Source organism: Macaca thibetana, chromosome 16 (assembly GCF_024542745.1).
Source record: "Macaca thibetana thibetana isolate TM-01 chromosome 16, ASM2454274v1, whole genome shotgun sequence".
NCBI lineage: Eukaryota > Metazoa > Chordata > Mammalia > Primates > Cercopithecidae > Macaca > Macaca thibetana.
Window position 1 is genome coordinate 27,217,896 of NC_065593.1, and position 15,720 is coordinate 27,233,615.

The window sequence follows — 15,720 nt, forward strand, 5'->3', positions numbered from 1 at the left end:
GACTCTGTGTGTCGAGGTGTGGCTCTGAAGCTGCTGCTCCCACATATCCTTGGGCTTGGCTCTGCTCTGAGCTCCCTTCCCCCGGGGTCTCCCAGGCTAGCAGGGGTGGGCTGGCGTCCACATGGGCCAACCCTGCGGGTTTAGCTCCATGCGGGTTTCCAGGAGGGAGAAATCCAGCCCTGTGGCTCCCAGGGAAGCAGCCACTCCAGCCCATAATTGCGGCATGGGTGGGGTTCCCACCAGCTCTATCTGTGCCTGTCCTGACTGCCAGCCTGAGGCCTGCACGTGCCACTGGTGTCAGCCTCAGGAAGATGGTAATGGGGACGCTGGACGTGGCTCTCCCCAGGCCCTGCACCCTGCGGTCTGAAGCTGCCTGAGTACTAGGAAAGTCTTTCTTGTCCTCAAGTTGTAGCCTGGGAGCTGTCAGCCTTGTGATCAAGGCCACTTGCTTTCCGCAAAGCAGCTCCCTTCGTCTGAGTTACAGAAGCCACTGCTGCGTGTTCTTTTCTGCCAATGACCAGTGACCGGTAGCACCCTGGCTGCAGGACCCTCGGGTGCTGGCCATGCCCTGTTGCTCCTTCAGGGCCTTGCTCCCTTCCCCAGGAGGAGGTGCTGCTGCTTCTCACTCTCCCAGCTGCCCCCGCACTTCCTCCCAGCCCTTTCACTGGGCTAGCCTGGCCTGTCCCGTCTGCTACTGTAAGTCTCTGAGCCTTTCCTTTCTACATACATGCTTCTGTTGCAGTAAACATGTTCCCTGGCACGAAGCAGTGTGCTTCCGGCTGCCAGTGCACAGGCCTCAAGATGGCAGGAGAAAGTGCTGGGACTCAACCCCATGGCCTCCTTCCCTCCTCTCGCCTCCTGTCCACAGCTTACTTCTTGTTCACTTTTTGTTCCAAAGCTTCAGGCAAATCATCCTCCATTTTACATTATTTGTGCTTAACTCTCCCTTCTATCCTCTCAGATAATGGTTGACTTTATATAAGCAAAAATTTCACAAAGTTTTCAGTGACAGATAAGCAAAACACCTTTAAAAATAAGATTTAATGCTTTATTGCTCTTGATGGTAAATCAAAATATGCTTTAGAAATAAAGTTAATTTACTGGAAAATAGGAGTTTTTGCACCAAACCATAAAATTGCATTTCATTACATCAAGAGAAACCCCCTCATTGTCTACAATCACTGTGCCCGCTTCCTTTCCCCTCAGCACCCAGGACACGTGTCTGAGATCACACCCTAAATTCCTGATCCTTTTGCAGTTGCCACATACTGTGGCTTCTTTTAGTACATCATAAATAAGTGCTTGTCCTGTGGCCTCAGCTGGGAGGCCCTGGCGCTGGGGCTGAGGGGCCCAAGGCACCGTACAAAGGCCGGGAGGAAGGAACCCAAACCCAGGCCCTCCTCCTGCCCTCCAGCCTTTGACAGGCTACTCATTTGGCATAATCTGTTTTGGTGTGTTTAAAACATACATTTGCATGTGTCTAGTGTAAAGCAACAAGTGTGGAAGGAGAGAGGAAGTTCCAGTTAGATGGTTCCACTAGTGTCTACTGGTAATTGGCAAAATGATGAGCGTTGCTAACCTGGGCTGGGGGCACCTCTGCCTATGCAGGCAGCTGACCAGGCTTGGGGAATGAGAAAGGGTTCCCAAGGACAGGATGCCAGCGGGATTCTTTGTTGCAAACTGCACACAGTGCAATTTTTGGGAAGCAGGGATGGGGAGCGGGCATGAGACCAGGTTGTTGGGACCACTCGGGCCAGGCCCTGGGTGAGGCACAGGAGGCTGCCCACAGGCACTTGGTGGGTTCTGCTGGGTGAGGGTGGGAGGACGTGAGCATGGTGGGGCAGCGTCTGTGGCATGATGGGAAGAAGCTTCAGTACGTCCCTCTCTTGCACCCCTGCCCACTCCACCTGAGGCATGGGCTCCCCCTCATCCTCTCACCACCTGCCTGAGGCGCGGGCTCCCGTCATCCTCTCACCACCTGCCTGAGGCGCGGGCTCCCCTCACTTTCTCATCACATGAGGCATTTGCTCTGAGCCTCTACTTCCCTCAAGGCCTCCTCAGCAGCTGGGGCTCAGCGGGGAGGGTTGTCTCAGAAGGCCCCTGAGGCATACATGCTTCTGCTGGGCAGAAACCGGCTAGCTGGCAGTTCTCCCTGGCACCAGGTTCACGGGCGCAGGCCCCAAGGGGCCGTGCAGGGTGTGGGGTGGGTGTCCTGGCCTGGCCTGCAGTGCCAGGACCCCACGCTGTGCTGCTGCCCTGCTTCCCGTCATCCTGTGCCTTGACCCCGCCCTTGCTGTTTCACTGAGTAGGAAACGTAGTGGGAGGTGGTCCAGAGGGAAAGCGGCCAACCCTGAGGGCTGCCCTCATCCCGGCAGCTCCCCGTTCTCATTAGGATTCCTGACCCAAGTGTGGTGACAGCAGGTATCTGATTAGCAACCCCGCACACAGTGCAAGTATCTATAAGAGGGCCACGGTCACAGGCTGTGAGTGAAGTAAGATGATCTTTGTTTGGAGCGTGCCACGCTGTCCTCTCCAGAGTGGTGGTCAGAGGCCCTGACAGGGACCTTGGTGGCAAAGGGAGTCTGCCGGGGGAGAACCTGGGAAGGATGGACTCACTCTGCTCGACGGGCTGTTCTGCTCCTGCCACTGGCTCCTGGCTGAGGGGCTGGCCCTGTGGGTGTCTCTGCTCACCCAGTGGCTTTGGCTGGTGGCTGGGAGTTGGGTGGGAGAGGTGGTCCGCTGAACTCTGAGCTGAGCCTCCCTGAGCTGGGTCCCCAGGGCTGGCTCACCTTGGGCAAGAGAGGTGGCTGTGGGGCTCCCAGAGAGCGGGGCACCTGCATCCCGACCCCTGCCCTCTACAGGGTCAGCAGCAGGGCACCTGCCTAGGTGCTCCGACTTGACCTGGCCAAGGGGCACCCCCACCAACTAAAGGCACCATCCAGTTGCCTCTGGGTGAGACTGGTCTGGACGTCAGCCCAGGGGTCTGGGCGGGGCACCAGGGTCTTTGGTTTATTGAGCAGGGACCGTGGACAGTCAGGACAGAGGAAGATGATACCAAAGGCAGAAAGCCAGGAAGGAAACCTCACAGGGACGGGGATCCTCCGGGAGGGGCCCTCACAGCAGGTTTCTAGCGGGCATGGGCTGGGAGGCAGCAGCTGGACTGGGACCCAGAACTCGGAGCGTGGCCAGGCTCTGGGCCAGGCCTCTGCGGGGCGTCAGTTCCCGGGCACGCTGAGGATGAAGCCCGAGCGGTTCTTGGTGAAGTCGGGCTGGGGCTGGTTGAGCCGCGTCTCCACGGAGACGGTGCACTTCTTCCCGTGCAGGCTACACTGTACTGGGTTGGTGACGTTCACTTGAAGGTGGCGCTTCTCACTGCAAGAACCAAAAACACCAGACGGGCAGTGAGCAGGCGGCATGAGAACAGGGCACCTCCCCGGCAGCTCCCAGCCACCACTGGCTCTGGCTTGGCCTGCTTCCTCCACAAGTGTTCGGAGGATGCCTGAAGGGCCCCAGAGAGGCCGAGGAATGCGAGCGTGGCACTGGCTGGGCCTCCAACCAGAGCCTGGGCACCGTGGCAGGGCCCTTGGCTCCCACGCCTGCACATGGGACTGGACAGTGGAGGGCCATGTGGTTGAACAGATGCCACCAGGCCTCTGGCTGGGGCTGAGGACCAAGCCCTCGGGGCCTTCGGTGTACGAGGGCTGGGGTTCTGACCCTGACACTAATCCATCCTGCGGGAGACCCGTGCCACACGCCCCGGTGACAGAGAGATGTCCCCCGCTCCTGGCTGGTCCCCGCCTGTCACAGCCCGGCTGTGGAAGTGGGCCTGAGCCGGGTTTCCCCAAGCGAGAGGCTGCTCTCATGTGGAGCTGGGCCGCTTGGCTGGTTGCCCACCCTGGTGGCCGCAGAACAGTGCGGCCGGCACCCCACGGTGGGCTGCAGGGAGCCCTGTGCGGCAGGAGCCCCGCTGGCCTGGGAGCACATGAAGGCGGCCTCAGCCGGGTGTCTGGGCTCCAGGTCGGGTGCAGAGGGGGAAGCTGTGCTCTTCCTGCTAGGCAGAGCCAGAGCCCTTCCGCTAGCTCCTCACACGGCGCTGAACATGCTAAGAAACGGTTGCTGGTTTTAAAAGCAGAGGCACTTGTCGCAATAGGCTGGCCCCCTAATATTTGCTCACACAGGCAGCACAATCCCATGCTGTACCTCAGCTTGTGCCTTGTCAGCTCTGAGCTGGGAGGCGAGAGGAGAAAGGAGGAAGGCCTCCCGGCCTCGGAGCCTCCAGTCAGGACTGGCTGGCTCTGTTCCGTATGCCAAAAGCCCTGGGAATTTCACTGCTCTCAGGATGGCGTCTGGGGCGTGGGCAGGTTCGTCCCGCTTTGAACGCCCTGCTGGACTTAGGGAGCTGCTCTTAGTGCTGGGCAGTGAATGCCGAGCTGTCGTGTTCACACGGCTAGGGGAAGGCCAGGGTCAAGGCCAGCACGTGCTGAGCTTCTGCCCAGCCTGGAGGCGTCTTCACCAGGCCATGAGCACGTGAGGCACTTTCTAAGCACTGGCTGCCCGGGAGGCGCAACTGCTCAGAGGCCGAGGCAGCTCAAAGGGCCCCAATGTGCAGTGGCTCCAGGGGGTCAGCGTGCCCCTGTGGAGTAATGGGTGTCACTAGAGCACCCGGCCCAGCACACGCTTTCTGAGGACACCTTGTGGGCACGCCCCACAGCAGGCCCCAAAGTTTCAGAGGTACGTGCGGGGTGCTCAGGGGCTGTCCTCGTGGCTGTCTCCTCCCTGCTTTCTCACGGACACACGAAGAGACCCCGGTTGTCACTTGTGGGCATTAGGTATCTAATACTTAATGTCTTGTCAGCTGCAGCTAAAACCTTGGCTTAGATAGCTATTTTTAAGCAGACTTGGACATAAAAATAGCAGAGCCCAGCAGAGGCAGTGACTCAGGCCCTCTTCCACTCTTGTGGGCACCAGGGCTGCTCTGCAGGGCTCATGTGTGGCCCTTGGCAGCGGGGTCCAGGTGGGGCCCCTGCGGCCCTCGTGCTGGACCAGATGCCTCCAGGACCAGGCTGGTCCCTGAGCTGGGGGTGGCCTCCCTACCTCCCCTCTGTCAACCTGGTGTGGTGTTGGGTTCCTCTCACTGGACTCTTGTCCTCTGGGAGCCTCCCTCCTCACCCTGGCAGCGGCCTCCCCCCTGCCCGCCCTCCTGGAGGGCCTGTGCCCTTCCCTGTGCTGGAGTCCAGGCTCTGCCCTCACCCTTCCCTGAGGAACTGCATGTACACAGTGGGTTCCAGAATCACCTGGTGACTCAGTCTGAGGGAACGGGCTCTAAACAGGCCACACTCCATGTCAGCTCAAAAAAACTAAGACAGAAAATGGGAACCATTAGTTCACCCTCACCCTCTCGCGTTCAGACAATCGGGACATGCTCCTTTGTGCAGGGCTCTCCTGACTCTCGCCCAGCAGGGGGGCCCCTGCCTCCACCCTCCCTGCTTCCTCTGGGCTCCGTGTATCTCCAGGATGCAGGGTTTGGGCTGGTGGGAAAATGGGGAGAAGCAAATAACTGCCATAGGATGGCACAGGTGTGGTGGCTCACGCTTGTAATCCCAACACTCTGGGAGGCAGAGGAGGGAGGATCGATTGAGGCCAGGAGTTCAAGACCAGCCTAGGCAACATAGCCTATAGCCCAGGAGCCCATAGCGCCTCTCTACAAAAAATAAAAAACAAACTAATCAGCTGGGTGTGGTGGCCTGTGCTTGTAATCCTAGTTCCCCAGGAGGCTGAGGCAGGAGGATCGCCCAAGCCCAGGAATTCAAGGCTGGGGTGAGCCATGATGGTGCCACTGCACACCAGCCGGGGCAACAGTGAGATCTTGTCTCTAAATAAATTGGCACCCAGGATATTGTCCTCAGGGAGTTGTAGGATAAAAAATGCAGCAGAGAGGCCGGGCGTGGTGGCTCAAGCCTGTAATCCTTGCATTTTGGGAGGCCGAGGCGGGTGGATCACGAGGTCAGGAGATCGAGACCATCCTGGCTAACACGGTGAAACCCCGTCTCTACTAAAAAATACAAAAACTAGCTGGACGAGGTGGCGGGCGCCTGTAGTCCCAGCTACTCGGGAGGCTGAGGCAGAAGAATGGCATAAACCCGGGAGGCGGAGCTTGCAGTGAGCTGAGATCCGACCACTGCATTCCAGCCTGGGCGACAGAGCGAGACTCCGTCTCAAAAAAAAAAAAAAAAAAAAGAAAGAAAGAAAGAAATGCAGCAGAGAACCCCTGCTCCAGATTGCTGCTTTTCACACGGGTTGGGCTGAAACCTTTTCCTCCTGCCCCCTGGTGTCCCTGTCAGTAGGTCCCGGGGAGTACTTGCTGCCTGGGGGAGGCCCTTCCTCAGGGAGTGTCCAGCAGAGGGAAAAGCAGACCACGCTCTGGAAGGTCCAAGCCAATCACGCACAAGTCAACAGCGCTCCCACTGTCGGGCCAGCTCCTCTCCCCTACCCAAGGCCACCCTCTGCTGAAATGAAGGTTCTCGAATAGCAAGAAGGAAGGCAGAAGTTGGACACTGGATCCTTCTGGGCTGTGGATGTGGATGAGCTGTGGGCCCCTTTCCCTCTCCCTGTCCTACTTCTGCTGTGCCAGCCCCACAGCTGCTCAGTCTCCTCCCTGGTGGTGGGTACTGCCCCAGGACAGCCAGTTGGTCCTCTCCTTCCCATTGGCAATTCTGGCTCTCCGGCATTCCACACCACGGGCCCAGCCCATGGGGCCTGGCGGAGGAAGTGTTCCTGCCAGCTCTTCTCTTTGGGTGGAGAAGCCCCAGCGCTGCAGGAGACAGGGAGGCAGTGCAGAGACTCGCCCGAGTGCTGAGGCTGGCGGGACCTGTCCCTCTCCTGGACCACGGATATTGATCTGAGGCGAACATCCACTTCCCACTTCCCCAGAACATCCCCCAACTGAACAAAAATCAGTAACACTTTAGGAAAGAAAAGGTGGTATTTCGTGGCGGTCCCCACACTGCCCCTCCCAGGACTTTGTTTTCTAAGCCCACCTGAGCTCTCTCCTGATCCCTCTGAGCAGGGCCTAAGGGTGGGAGAGTCTGGATTCTGTCCTGGTCTTGCCAAGCTTCCTGGCTTCACAACCTCGTTCAAGTCACTTAAACCTCTGTTGGTTTTTACAACCATCAAACCATCTACCCTCCAGGCGCTCCACAAGGACTGACTCCACGGCAGGCACCGGTCGGCACTGGAAACATGAGCTGGGAGCCAGACAGGGGTCTTCCTGAGAGCCTGGGAAGCTGCCTGCCCTCGTGGAATTTATAGTCTGAGGAGGGATGCACAGGAGACGCTCTGAAGGATGTGAAGCACTGTGTGGGAAACACGCGCCAATTCCTTGCTTCACAGAAGGAGTTTTCACTGCTTTCTCAGTTAAGTGTCAAGAACCTCCAAAAGAGATGGTTCAAGAGAGCTATTATTATTGAATCAGATTATGTTCTTCACATTTTAGCATAGCTCACAAAACCATATGAATGTTTCTGTTTTGAATATTCTCTTCCTAAATATTTTACATCTTGTGGGGAGGGGTTTGGATTCTGATTCTGTGCTTAAATCCTACAAGTAGGCCGGGCACAGTGGCTCACGCCTATAATCCCAGCACTTTGGGAGGCTGAGGCGGGGAGATCACGAGGTCAGGAGTTTGAGGCCAGTCTGACCAATATAGTGAAACCCCTATAGTGAAACCCCTATATTTTAATTTTTAAATATAAAAATTAGCCAGGTGAGGTGGCGTGTGCCTGTAGTTCCAGCTACTCGGGAGGCTGAGGCAGGAGAATCACTTGAACCTGGGAGGCAGAGGTTGCAGTGAGCCGAGATCATACCACTACACTCCAGCCTGGGCAACAGAGCAAGACTCCCTCTCAAACAAAACAAAACAAACAACAACAAAAAACGTCCTACAAGTGTCAAGCATGGTAGTGCACACCTGTAGTCCCAGCTACTCTGGAGGCTGAGGTAGGAGGATCACTTGAGCCCAGTTTAAGACCAGCCTGGGCAACATATTGAGACCCTGTCTCTAACAATAAAATTAAAAAGGCGGCCGGGTGCAGTGGCTCACGCCTGTAATCCCAGCACTTTGGGAGGCAGAGGCAGGTGGATCATGAGGTCAGTAGATCCAGACCATCCTGGCCAACATGGTGAAACCCCGTCTCTACTAAAAATACAAAAATTAGCCGGGTGTGATGGTGTGCGCCTGTAATCTCAGCTACTCGGGAGGCTGAGGCAGAAGAATCGCTTGAACCCGAGAGGCTGAGGTTACAGTGAGCCAAGATCACGCCACTTTACTCCAGCCTGGGTGACAGAGCAAGACTCCATCTCGAAAAAAAAATAAAATAAAATAAAAAATAAAAAATAAAAAGCCAAGTATGGTGGCTCACACCTGTAATCCCAGCACTTCGGGAGGCGGAAGCTGGCAGATTGCTTGAGCTTAGAGGTTCGAGACCAGCCTGGGCAACATGGTGAAATACTGTCTCTACAAAAAAAAAAATTTTAAATTAGCTGGGTGTGGTGGTGTGGGCTTGTAGTCCCAGCTACTTGGGAGACTGAGGTGGGAGAATCGCTTGACCCTGGGAGGCGGAGGTTGTGGTGAGCCAAGACTGTGCCACCGCACTCCAGCCTGAGTGACCGAGCAAGACCCCATCTTTGAAAAATAAAAAATAAAACAAAATAAAAAAATAACCCTACAAGTTTAATGGAGCATTCACACCACATGTACTGGTCTCCACTTTCAGAATGCAAGGTCCTGGCGGGGAGGGGAGGGTCTTACAGAGCTGCATACGTGGTGCTGCCCTGCACACAGGGGATGCTCCCAGGTGCTGATGGGCAACACTGGCTAGGCCACAGGTTCTGGGCGTGCTGGGGCTGCGTGAGGCTGCAGGCCTCAGTCCATCTGCTGTGTAAATGGCTCTCTCCCAGTAACACAACTTCATCTGCTCACTCCGTCAGCTTCGCACACTCACCGCAGCCTCATGAATGAGGAAGACAATGGCACAACTGGTCAAGATCCTCCTGGGATGGAGACTCACCCAGTCCATGAAGTTCCTTCTAAAGGGAAAGTGGCCAGATACCTGTGAACCAGGAGGGTCCTGGGAAGGAGGTCTGCTCCTTAGCAGAGAGATACTCTGTTTTGCCACTATAAGTGACAGAATATGGCTGGGTTACTACTTTTTTCCTTGGCACAGCCCTGGGCAGCCCTGGCCTGCCTGACTCCCAGCCTGTTTGCGTGGTGCTGCTGTGAGGTTTGGGCAGAAGAGGGGTTGAGTGACTACATGTGTTGAGTTCACCACCGAACGAGGGCAAGAAGAACCAGCCTCCTGCTCTGGAGTTTGGCTGAGCACTGCCCAGCTGACGCCATCTACATGATGCCATCAGCAGATAACAGTCAGAAAATGTGGAATGAGGGGCCGGGCGTGGTGGCTCACACCTGTACTCCCAGCACTTTGGGAGGCCGAGGCGGGCGGATCACGAGGTCAGGAGATCGAGACCATCCCGGCTAACATGGTGAAACCCCATCTCTACTAAAAATACAAAAAAAAAATTAGCCGGGCGTGGTGGCGGGTGCCTGTAGTCCCAGCTACTCAGGAGGCTGAGGCAGGAGAATGGCGTGAACCAGGGAGGCGGAGCTTGCAGTGAGCCGAGATTGCACCACTGCACTCCCGCCTGGGTGACAGAGCTAGACTCCGTTTCAAAAAAAAAAAAAAAAAAGAAAGAAAATGTGGATTGAGGTTGGCAGCTTCTCAGAAAGTTAAACATAGAACTGCCACATCACCCAGTGATTCCACTCCTGGGTATATACCCAAAAGAACTGAGAACAGACAAAAGCTTATACATGAATGTTCACAGCAGCACTGTTTACAAAAGGTAGCAACAGCCCTGTGATGCGATGATGATGATGATGAGGTGTCATCCACAGTTCCTAGCTTGTAACTCCCATAACCACTGTTAGTCTTTTGTTATAACGTTGAGGTGCTTTAGGCCTCAGAACCAGGTCTCAGGAAACAAAATCTCTCTCGCTGACCTTCTCCTGCCCAAGTCAGTTCTCTAATCTGATTGTGAGTCCTAACACCCTCATTCCCGAGGGGGTCCTGCCCCACACCTTGGAGGAATGAATGCTGCACAGAGAGGCCAGGAAGGATCTGAATGGACAGGACTTGGTGGGTTTAGATCAGTCCCCTTTTGGCCAATCTCATTTCGGCACAGTTGTCTAGGCTTCAATCATGCACAGCCAATGAAATCTCCATAAAAAACTCAAGAAGGATGGGTTTGGAGCTTCTGGAGAGCTGGACACATGGAGGCTGATGGGAAGGGAAAGAAGAACCCATTCATGTCCTGGGAGGCATCCCAGTCCGTGGGGACAGACGAGCCTCTGCTTCTTAGGATCCTTCCACACCTTGCCCTGTCTATCTCTTTATCTGCTGTTTATCTGCATCCTTTAGAATACCCTTCTTAATAAATTGGTAAATGTAAGGAAGTGTTTCCCTGAGTTCTGTGAGCAAATTAATTGAACCCAAAGAGGGGGTCCTGGGAACTCCAACTGGAAGCTGGTTGGTCAGAAGTTCCAGAGACCCTGACTTGCAACTGGTGTCTGGGGGTGGTATGGGGGCCGTGAGCCCTCCACCTGTGGGATCTGACACTGTCTCCAGGTAGATGGCGTCATAATGGAATTGGAGGACACCCAGCTGGTGATCACTGGTTGGTGTGTGGCAAAAACCTCCGTACCTTTGGTCACAGAAGTCGTCTTCTGTGTTGATGACTGTGGTGGTGGTGGTGTGAGAGCAGAGGAAACACAGTTGGAGAGAGATTTTCCCTACATAAACCCAAACGTGCACCAGTGGATGAACAAATAAACAAAATGTGGTACATCCATTCAATGAAATATTACTCAGCAATGAAAAAGAATAGAGTATTAGCACATGTCACAACAAGATGAACTCTGAACCTTGAAACATGATGCTAAGTGAAAGGTGGCAGACAACAGGCATCATATTGTATAACTACATTTATGTGAAACAGCCAGAAGAGGCAAAGCTAAGGAGACAGAAACCGGTTAGTGGTTGCTAAGGGCTACAGGGAGTGGCAGTAACCAGGAAGGAAGGAAAAGGGTCTGGGCTGAGGCCTCGGCAGAGGACACACAAAAAGTGCAACCGGTAGAACTCAGAGACTGTCGGCCGTGGAGAAGGGGAGTGGAGGGACTGCTTAGAGGGCATGGGGTCTCCTTTTGGGGTGATAAAAATATTCTGGAACTAGGTAGAGGTGATGGTTGTACAACATTGTGAATGTACTAAATGTGACTAATGATACATTTTATGTGTATTTTACCACAATAATTTTTTTTTAAAATGTGGATTGACCTAAATGAAAAATTAGAAGTTGCCTTCAAACATGTTTTCTCTCCTCATCTCATGTTTAGCCAAAGTAATTTTAAGACCAATAAGAAATTTCTTGTGCTGATCCTGGAGACAGAGTGGAGCAGGTCCTGGGCAGGAGACGGAGTAGACGCTTGGGGTCAGTGACTTCTTTCTTGTTTGAACTTCGCCACACTCTGGAAATCCATCTAGAGCCAGAATTCTTTCCTTATTTTTTAAAGAAAAGGAAACATCATACAGATGGAGGCAGGGTGTCTCCCTCTGAGGGTGCACCAAGCCGAGGGACAGCTGCCGAGGGAGGCTGGCTGCATTGGGGAGGGATATTTTTTTTCCCTCCCCATCTTCTGTTACAGGATTTAATGGCTCAGCAAACTGTGGAATTCGGGGACTTTCATCTCGTTTCATCTGTTCCAAGCCATCATTGAAGGCAAATGGCCTTTATCAAATTACTTTCCTTCATTTTTCATTTAGGCTCCTGTCTTCTGCTCTTAGGGAAACCCGTGAGTAAATGCAAGACTTGATCAATGTAATGAACAAACATGTTCCCTGGGCTACCTGTGCCTTCACAGGCCCTGCACAAAGTGGGACAGGCCACTCCTGTCCAGAAGGTGAATCAGCCCAGAAAACATCCCCTCCCATCCAGGCCCCTGGTCAGCTGGGCAGTGCAGGGTTTTAGGTCAAAGCCAACCAGGAGGGCAGGTCCCGGGAGGTTGCAGGCAGCCCTGGCTCAGCTGGGATTAGGAGACTCTCATCCGCTGGCCTGCCCTGCCCCTACAGAAACCAGGCAGGATTTGAGGAAATCAGTGAGTCACTTTTCTTCTCGATGGCATTCTCTATGAGAGTGGGGGTGATCCAGGTTCTAACAAATGCACTTCAAGGGAGAATGCAGTGGAAGTGGGGTGCAGTGCAGTAACTTGCTGAGAACATTTTTCTGGGTGCAGCAAGGAGTGCCTGAGAAGACTGTGAGGCTAATGCAATGTTCTCTCGTGTTTGGTAACAGGATGTGGTGGGAGGAACACTGCCTTGCACCAAGCACAGACAGGTGCTTTTCAAAGTGATAGTAAATGCATTAAGTGCTTCAGGAGAAACTCTAGAGTCACAGAGACAGGCCATCCTCCATCTGGATGTCACTAGGACATAAATGCATGCTCTCTGGCTCACACTGAGGACAACAGCTACTGACTGGGGCATTAGGAGCTCATGTCTGCAGCTGTTTACTCTACGTTTCAGTTCCTTCAAGAAGTAAATCCCCTGCTGATGTCAAACCACACAGGCAGCTCTTTCAAAACCTTGCTTTAGGAAACGCTACTCCTGTTTTTGTCAGGGTCGAACGGACACTTTTACCACAGTCACCTAGAAGGTGAGGCTATGATTTCAGCAACCAGGCAAGTCCAGGAGTGGTGGCGTTGTGCTTCCTGGCATACTGAGTCCTTTCTGGGTCTGCAGCTGGTGAGGAATGGGGCAACACCATTTGTATTTGGAAAATAAAACCTTTCTCTTGTCATGAACCAACTGGGTCACATCTGGGTGTTGTCGGCAGCCAGCATGCCCTGAGACCTCACCCAAGCCTGCTGTCTGCCTCTCCACAGCACTGAACTGACCTGGCTCCCAGGCCCGGGGGCACAATCCATACTCACCCTGCTTGTGTCCCCAACAGGACTGCCACCACCCTCCCAGCCTGGGCTGCCCCTCCCCCATGGTACTCTCCTCATGCTGCCAACACCCATTCCTCCCTTCCCTGCCCATGTTCTGTTTGCAGTGACTCACGGAGTGCCCAGGGTGGAAGGGGTGAGCACGACCCGGGCCCAAGCTCGTGGATGCTGGTGCTCTGTAGGAAGCACCTGCTGCATGGAGGAGGGTCATTGACCCTGGGTGGCTGGGGTGGGCTTCCCAGAGGAGGTGACACACGGACTGATACTGCAAGAATAAGTGGGACTCCTGTAGGCGCTGTTTTGGCTTTACTTTCTCACTCCTTCTTAAATATTGCTTCATCTTCAGCCCCTTTCGTTTTATACATTATTTCACAGTGGCATCACTCATGTCTGTGGTTTCAATGACAACGAGCCAGTCAGTGTCCCCTCTCTTAGCGTGAGGTCCATGCATGTCTTTTCAGCCACTTCCTAGACAAATCCCTGGAATGCTCTGCAGACAGCTGAGTCTTCACACGGCCAACGCTGAACTCATCGTCTTGGCCCCTCCCTCAAAGTGCTTCCCTCCTCCCATCAAGCCTGTGCCGCGAGAGGTGCCGTCTTCTCAGTCGTTGAGGCCAGAGAGCTGGCAGGCAGCTGCACTCCCGCCCCTTCTCCACGGCCGACAGTCTCTGAGTTCTACCGATTGCACTTTTTGTCTGTGTCCTCTGCCGAGGCCTCAGCCCAGACCCTTTTCCTTCCTTCCTGGTTACTGCCATAGCCCTGACTGGCTTCTCTGCCTTTGGTCTGCCCCAGCCCTGTGTGGAAACACGTCCTCCACAGTCATCAGAGAGATCTTTTATGGGCTCAAACAGACCCTGCGGTTCCCCTGCCAATATTTCTGCCATCATCCCCAGCGCTTTCGAGGACCCTCCACCACCGGGGCCAACCCCAGCTGAGCTGGGTGCTCGCCTGCAGGCCTCTGCTCCATCTCAGCCCGAGCATGAGGCTCTGCTGTGCTGCTTCCAGCAGCAGGGACGGGGCTGATGAACCTGGCCCTTGCAAGCATCTTCCTGTGCTGAATACAATTCAGCGGACAGAAGATTTAAAATCCAAGTGGAGGCGACAGGAAAGAAAGGAAAACCTCTAGGTATCAGAAGAAAGGAGGGGGTGTGAAGCCAGTACGGGAGGAAGGTCAGGCTGGGGCTTAGCTCTGGGAAGTGCCAGCCTGAACAGGAGTCAAGCCCGGGACCACATGCAAGGGAACGAGGACCCAGGCCCTGCATGTGGCGGGGCCCTCTGCAGGCTGCCCCGTCTGTGAACAGGACACCAGAAGAAGTCTGCCTTCCAGCCTGGCAAAGAGGCAAGGAACCATGGGGTGGGAAAACAAATCAGCAAACAAATTTTCAGTAAAAAACAGAAACCTCACACTTTCCTCTCTTGACCTCTTGAAAAGCAAATCCACTGCAGCTCACCAAAGGCAAAGAGAAAACCTTAAGAAAACCCACTGCACTCCAGCCTGGGCGGCAGAGCGAGACTCCGTCTCAAAAAAAAAAAAAAAAAAAAAAAAAAAAAGAATACCCAGAGAAAAAAGGCACGTTACTTGCTAAAGAACATCTAATGCAGGGACATAATGAAAACACAGACTCTTCAAAGGGCTGAAGGAAAAAAACCGTACACCTAGAATTCTATCCCCAAACCGTCATTTGAGAGAGGGGCAAACAAAGGCTTTCTCAGGCAGGCTAGATGAGGTGGCTCATGCCTGTAATCCTAGCACTTTGGGAGGCCAAGGTGGGAGGACCGCTTTAAGCCAGAAGTTTGAGACCAGTCTGGGTAACAGAGTGAGACCCCATCAATAAGGAAAAAACAATTAAATAAAAAAAGACTTTTTCAGACAAGTGCTCTGAGAGTTGGCCTATCTTGGCTGTCTTACAAAGAATCGCTGCGGGACACCTCATTAAGAAAGAGACTGAATCCAGAAGGAAAGAGCAGAGCATGAGGCACAATGAGGAGCAAATAAACAGGTCACCATATAAGCAAACCCAAATACACATTCACTATAAGAAACATTAAAAATGACTCATGTGGGGGGATTAAAACACTGTTGAACTAAAATCATGGATAACAGCAACATGAAAGGTGGGGTGGTGGTCCCAGGAAAGCATTCAAAGGCCCATGTCTCATTTTGGAGGAGGGTAGGGAGACTGATGAACTTGAGGCTCCCTTCAGGCACGCACAGATGCAAAAAGTAATAATAATGGGAAACGGTTACAGTAGACTGTGATGTACAACTCTCAGAGCAGTAGAAGGGAGGGCGTAAAACAAATCTGATCTATCACACAGAAGGCAGGAAAGGGGAACAAAAGTAGCAAAGAAGAAACATGGGAACAAGAAGGCACAAACTAATAATGGAATAAATACATTTAAATATGTAAATGAGCACAATAAACCTAGATGTGCAAACCTCTGGTTAAAAGGGATTTCTCAGATTTAATTTAAAAATGCAGTTATATGCTACTTTGTAACAGACACCATTTAAATCATGATGACAGTTTTAAAAAGGTAGGGAATATGATATAGAAATCAAATACTAATCAAAAGAAAGCTGGCGAAAAGCATTGCTGGAGAAAAAGCTCATTAGAGACCGGGTTCAGTGACTCATGCCTGTAATCCCAGCACTTTGGGAG

General features: G+C 53.5%; 1 protein-coding gene across 4 annotated transcripts in view; it reads right to left on the minus strand.

Moving 5' to 3' along the window:
• Window positions 1-1,034: 1,034 nt before the first annotated feature.
• The window catches only part of MYO1D (myosin ID), a 382,795-nt gene continuing 368,109 nt past the window's right edge, over window positions 1,035-15,720 (minus strand). For all 4 annotated transcript variants that reach the window (XM_050763783.1, XM_050763784.1, XM_050763785.1 and 1 more), the window contains one exon: window positions 1,035-3,372. In XM_050763783.1, the coding sequence (XP_050619740.1) occupies window positions 3,216-3,372 (157 nt within the window). In that variant the 3' untranslated portion in view covers window positions 1,035-3,215. The remainder of the gene's footprint in view (window positions 3,373-15,720) is intronic.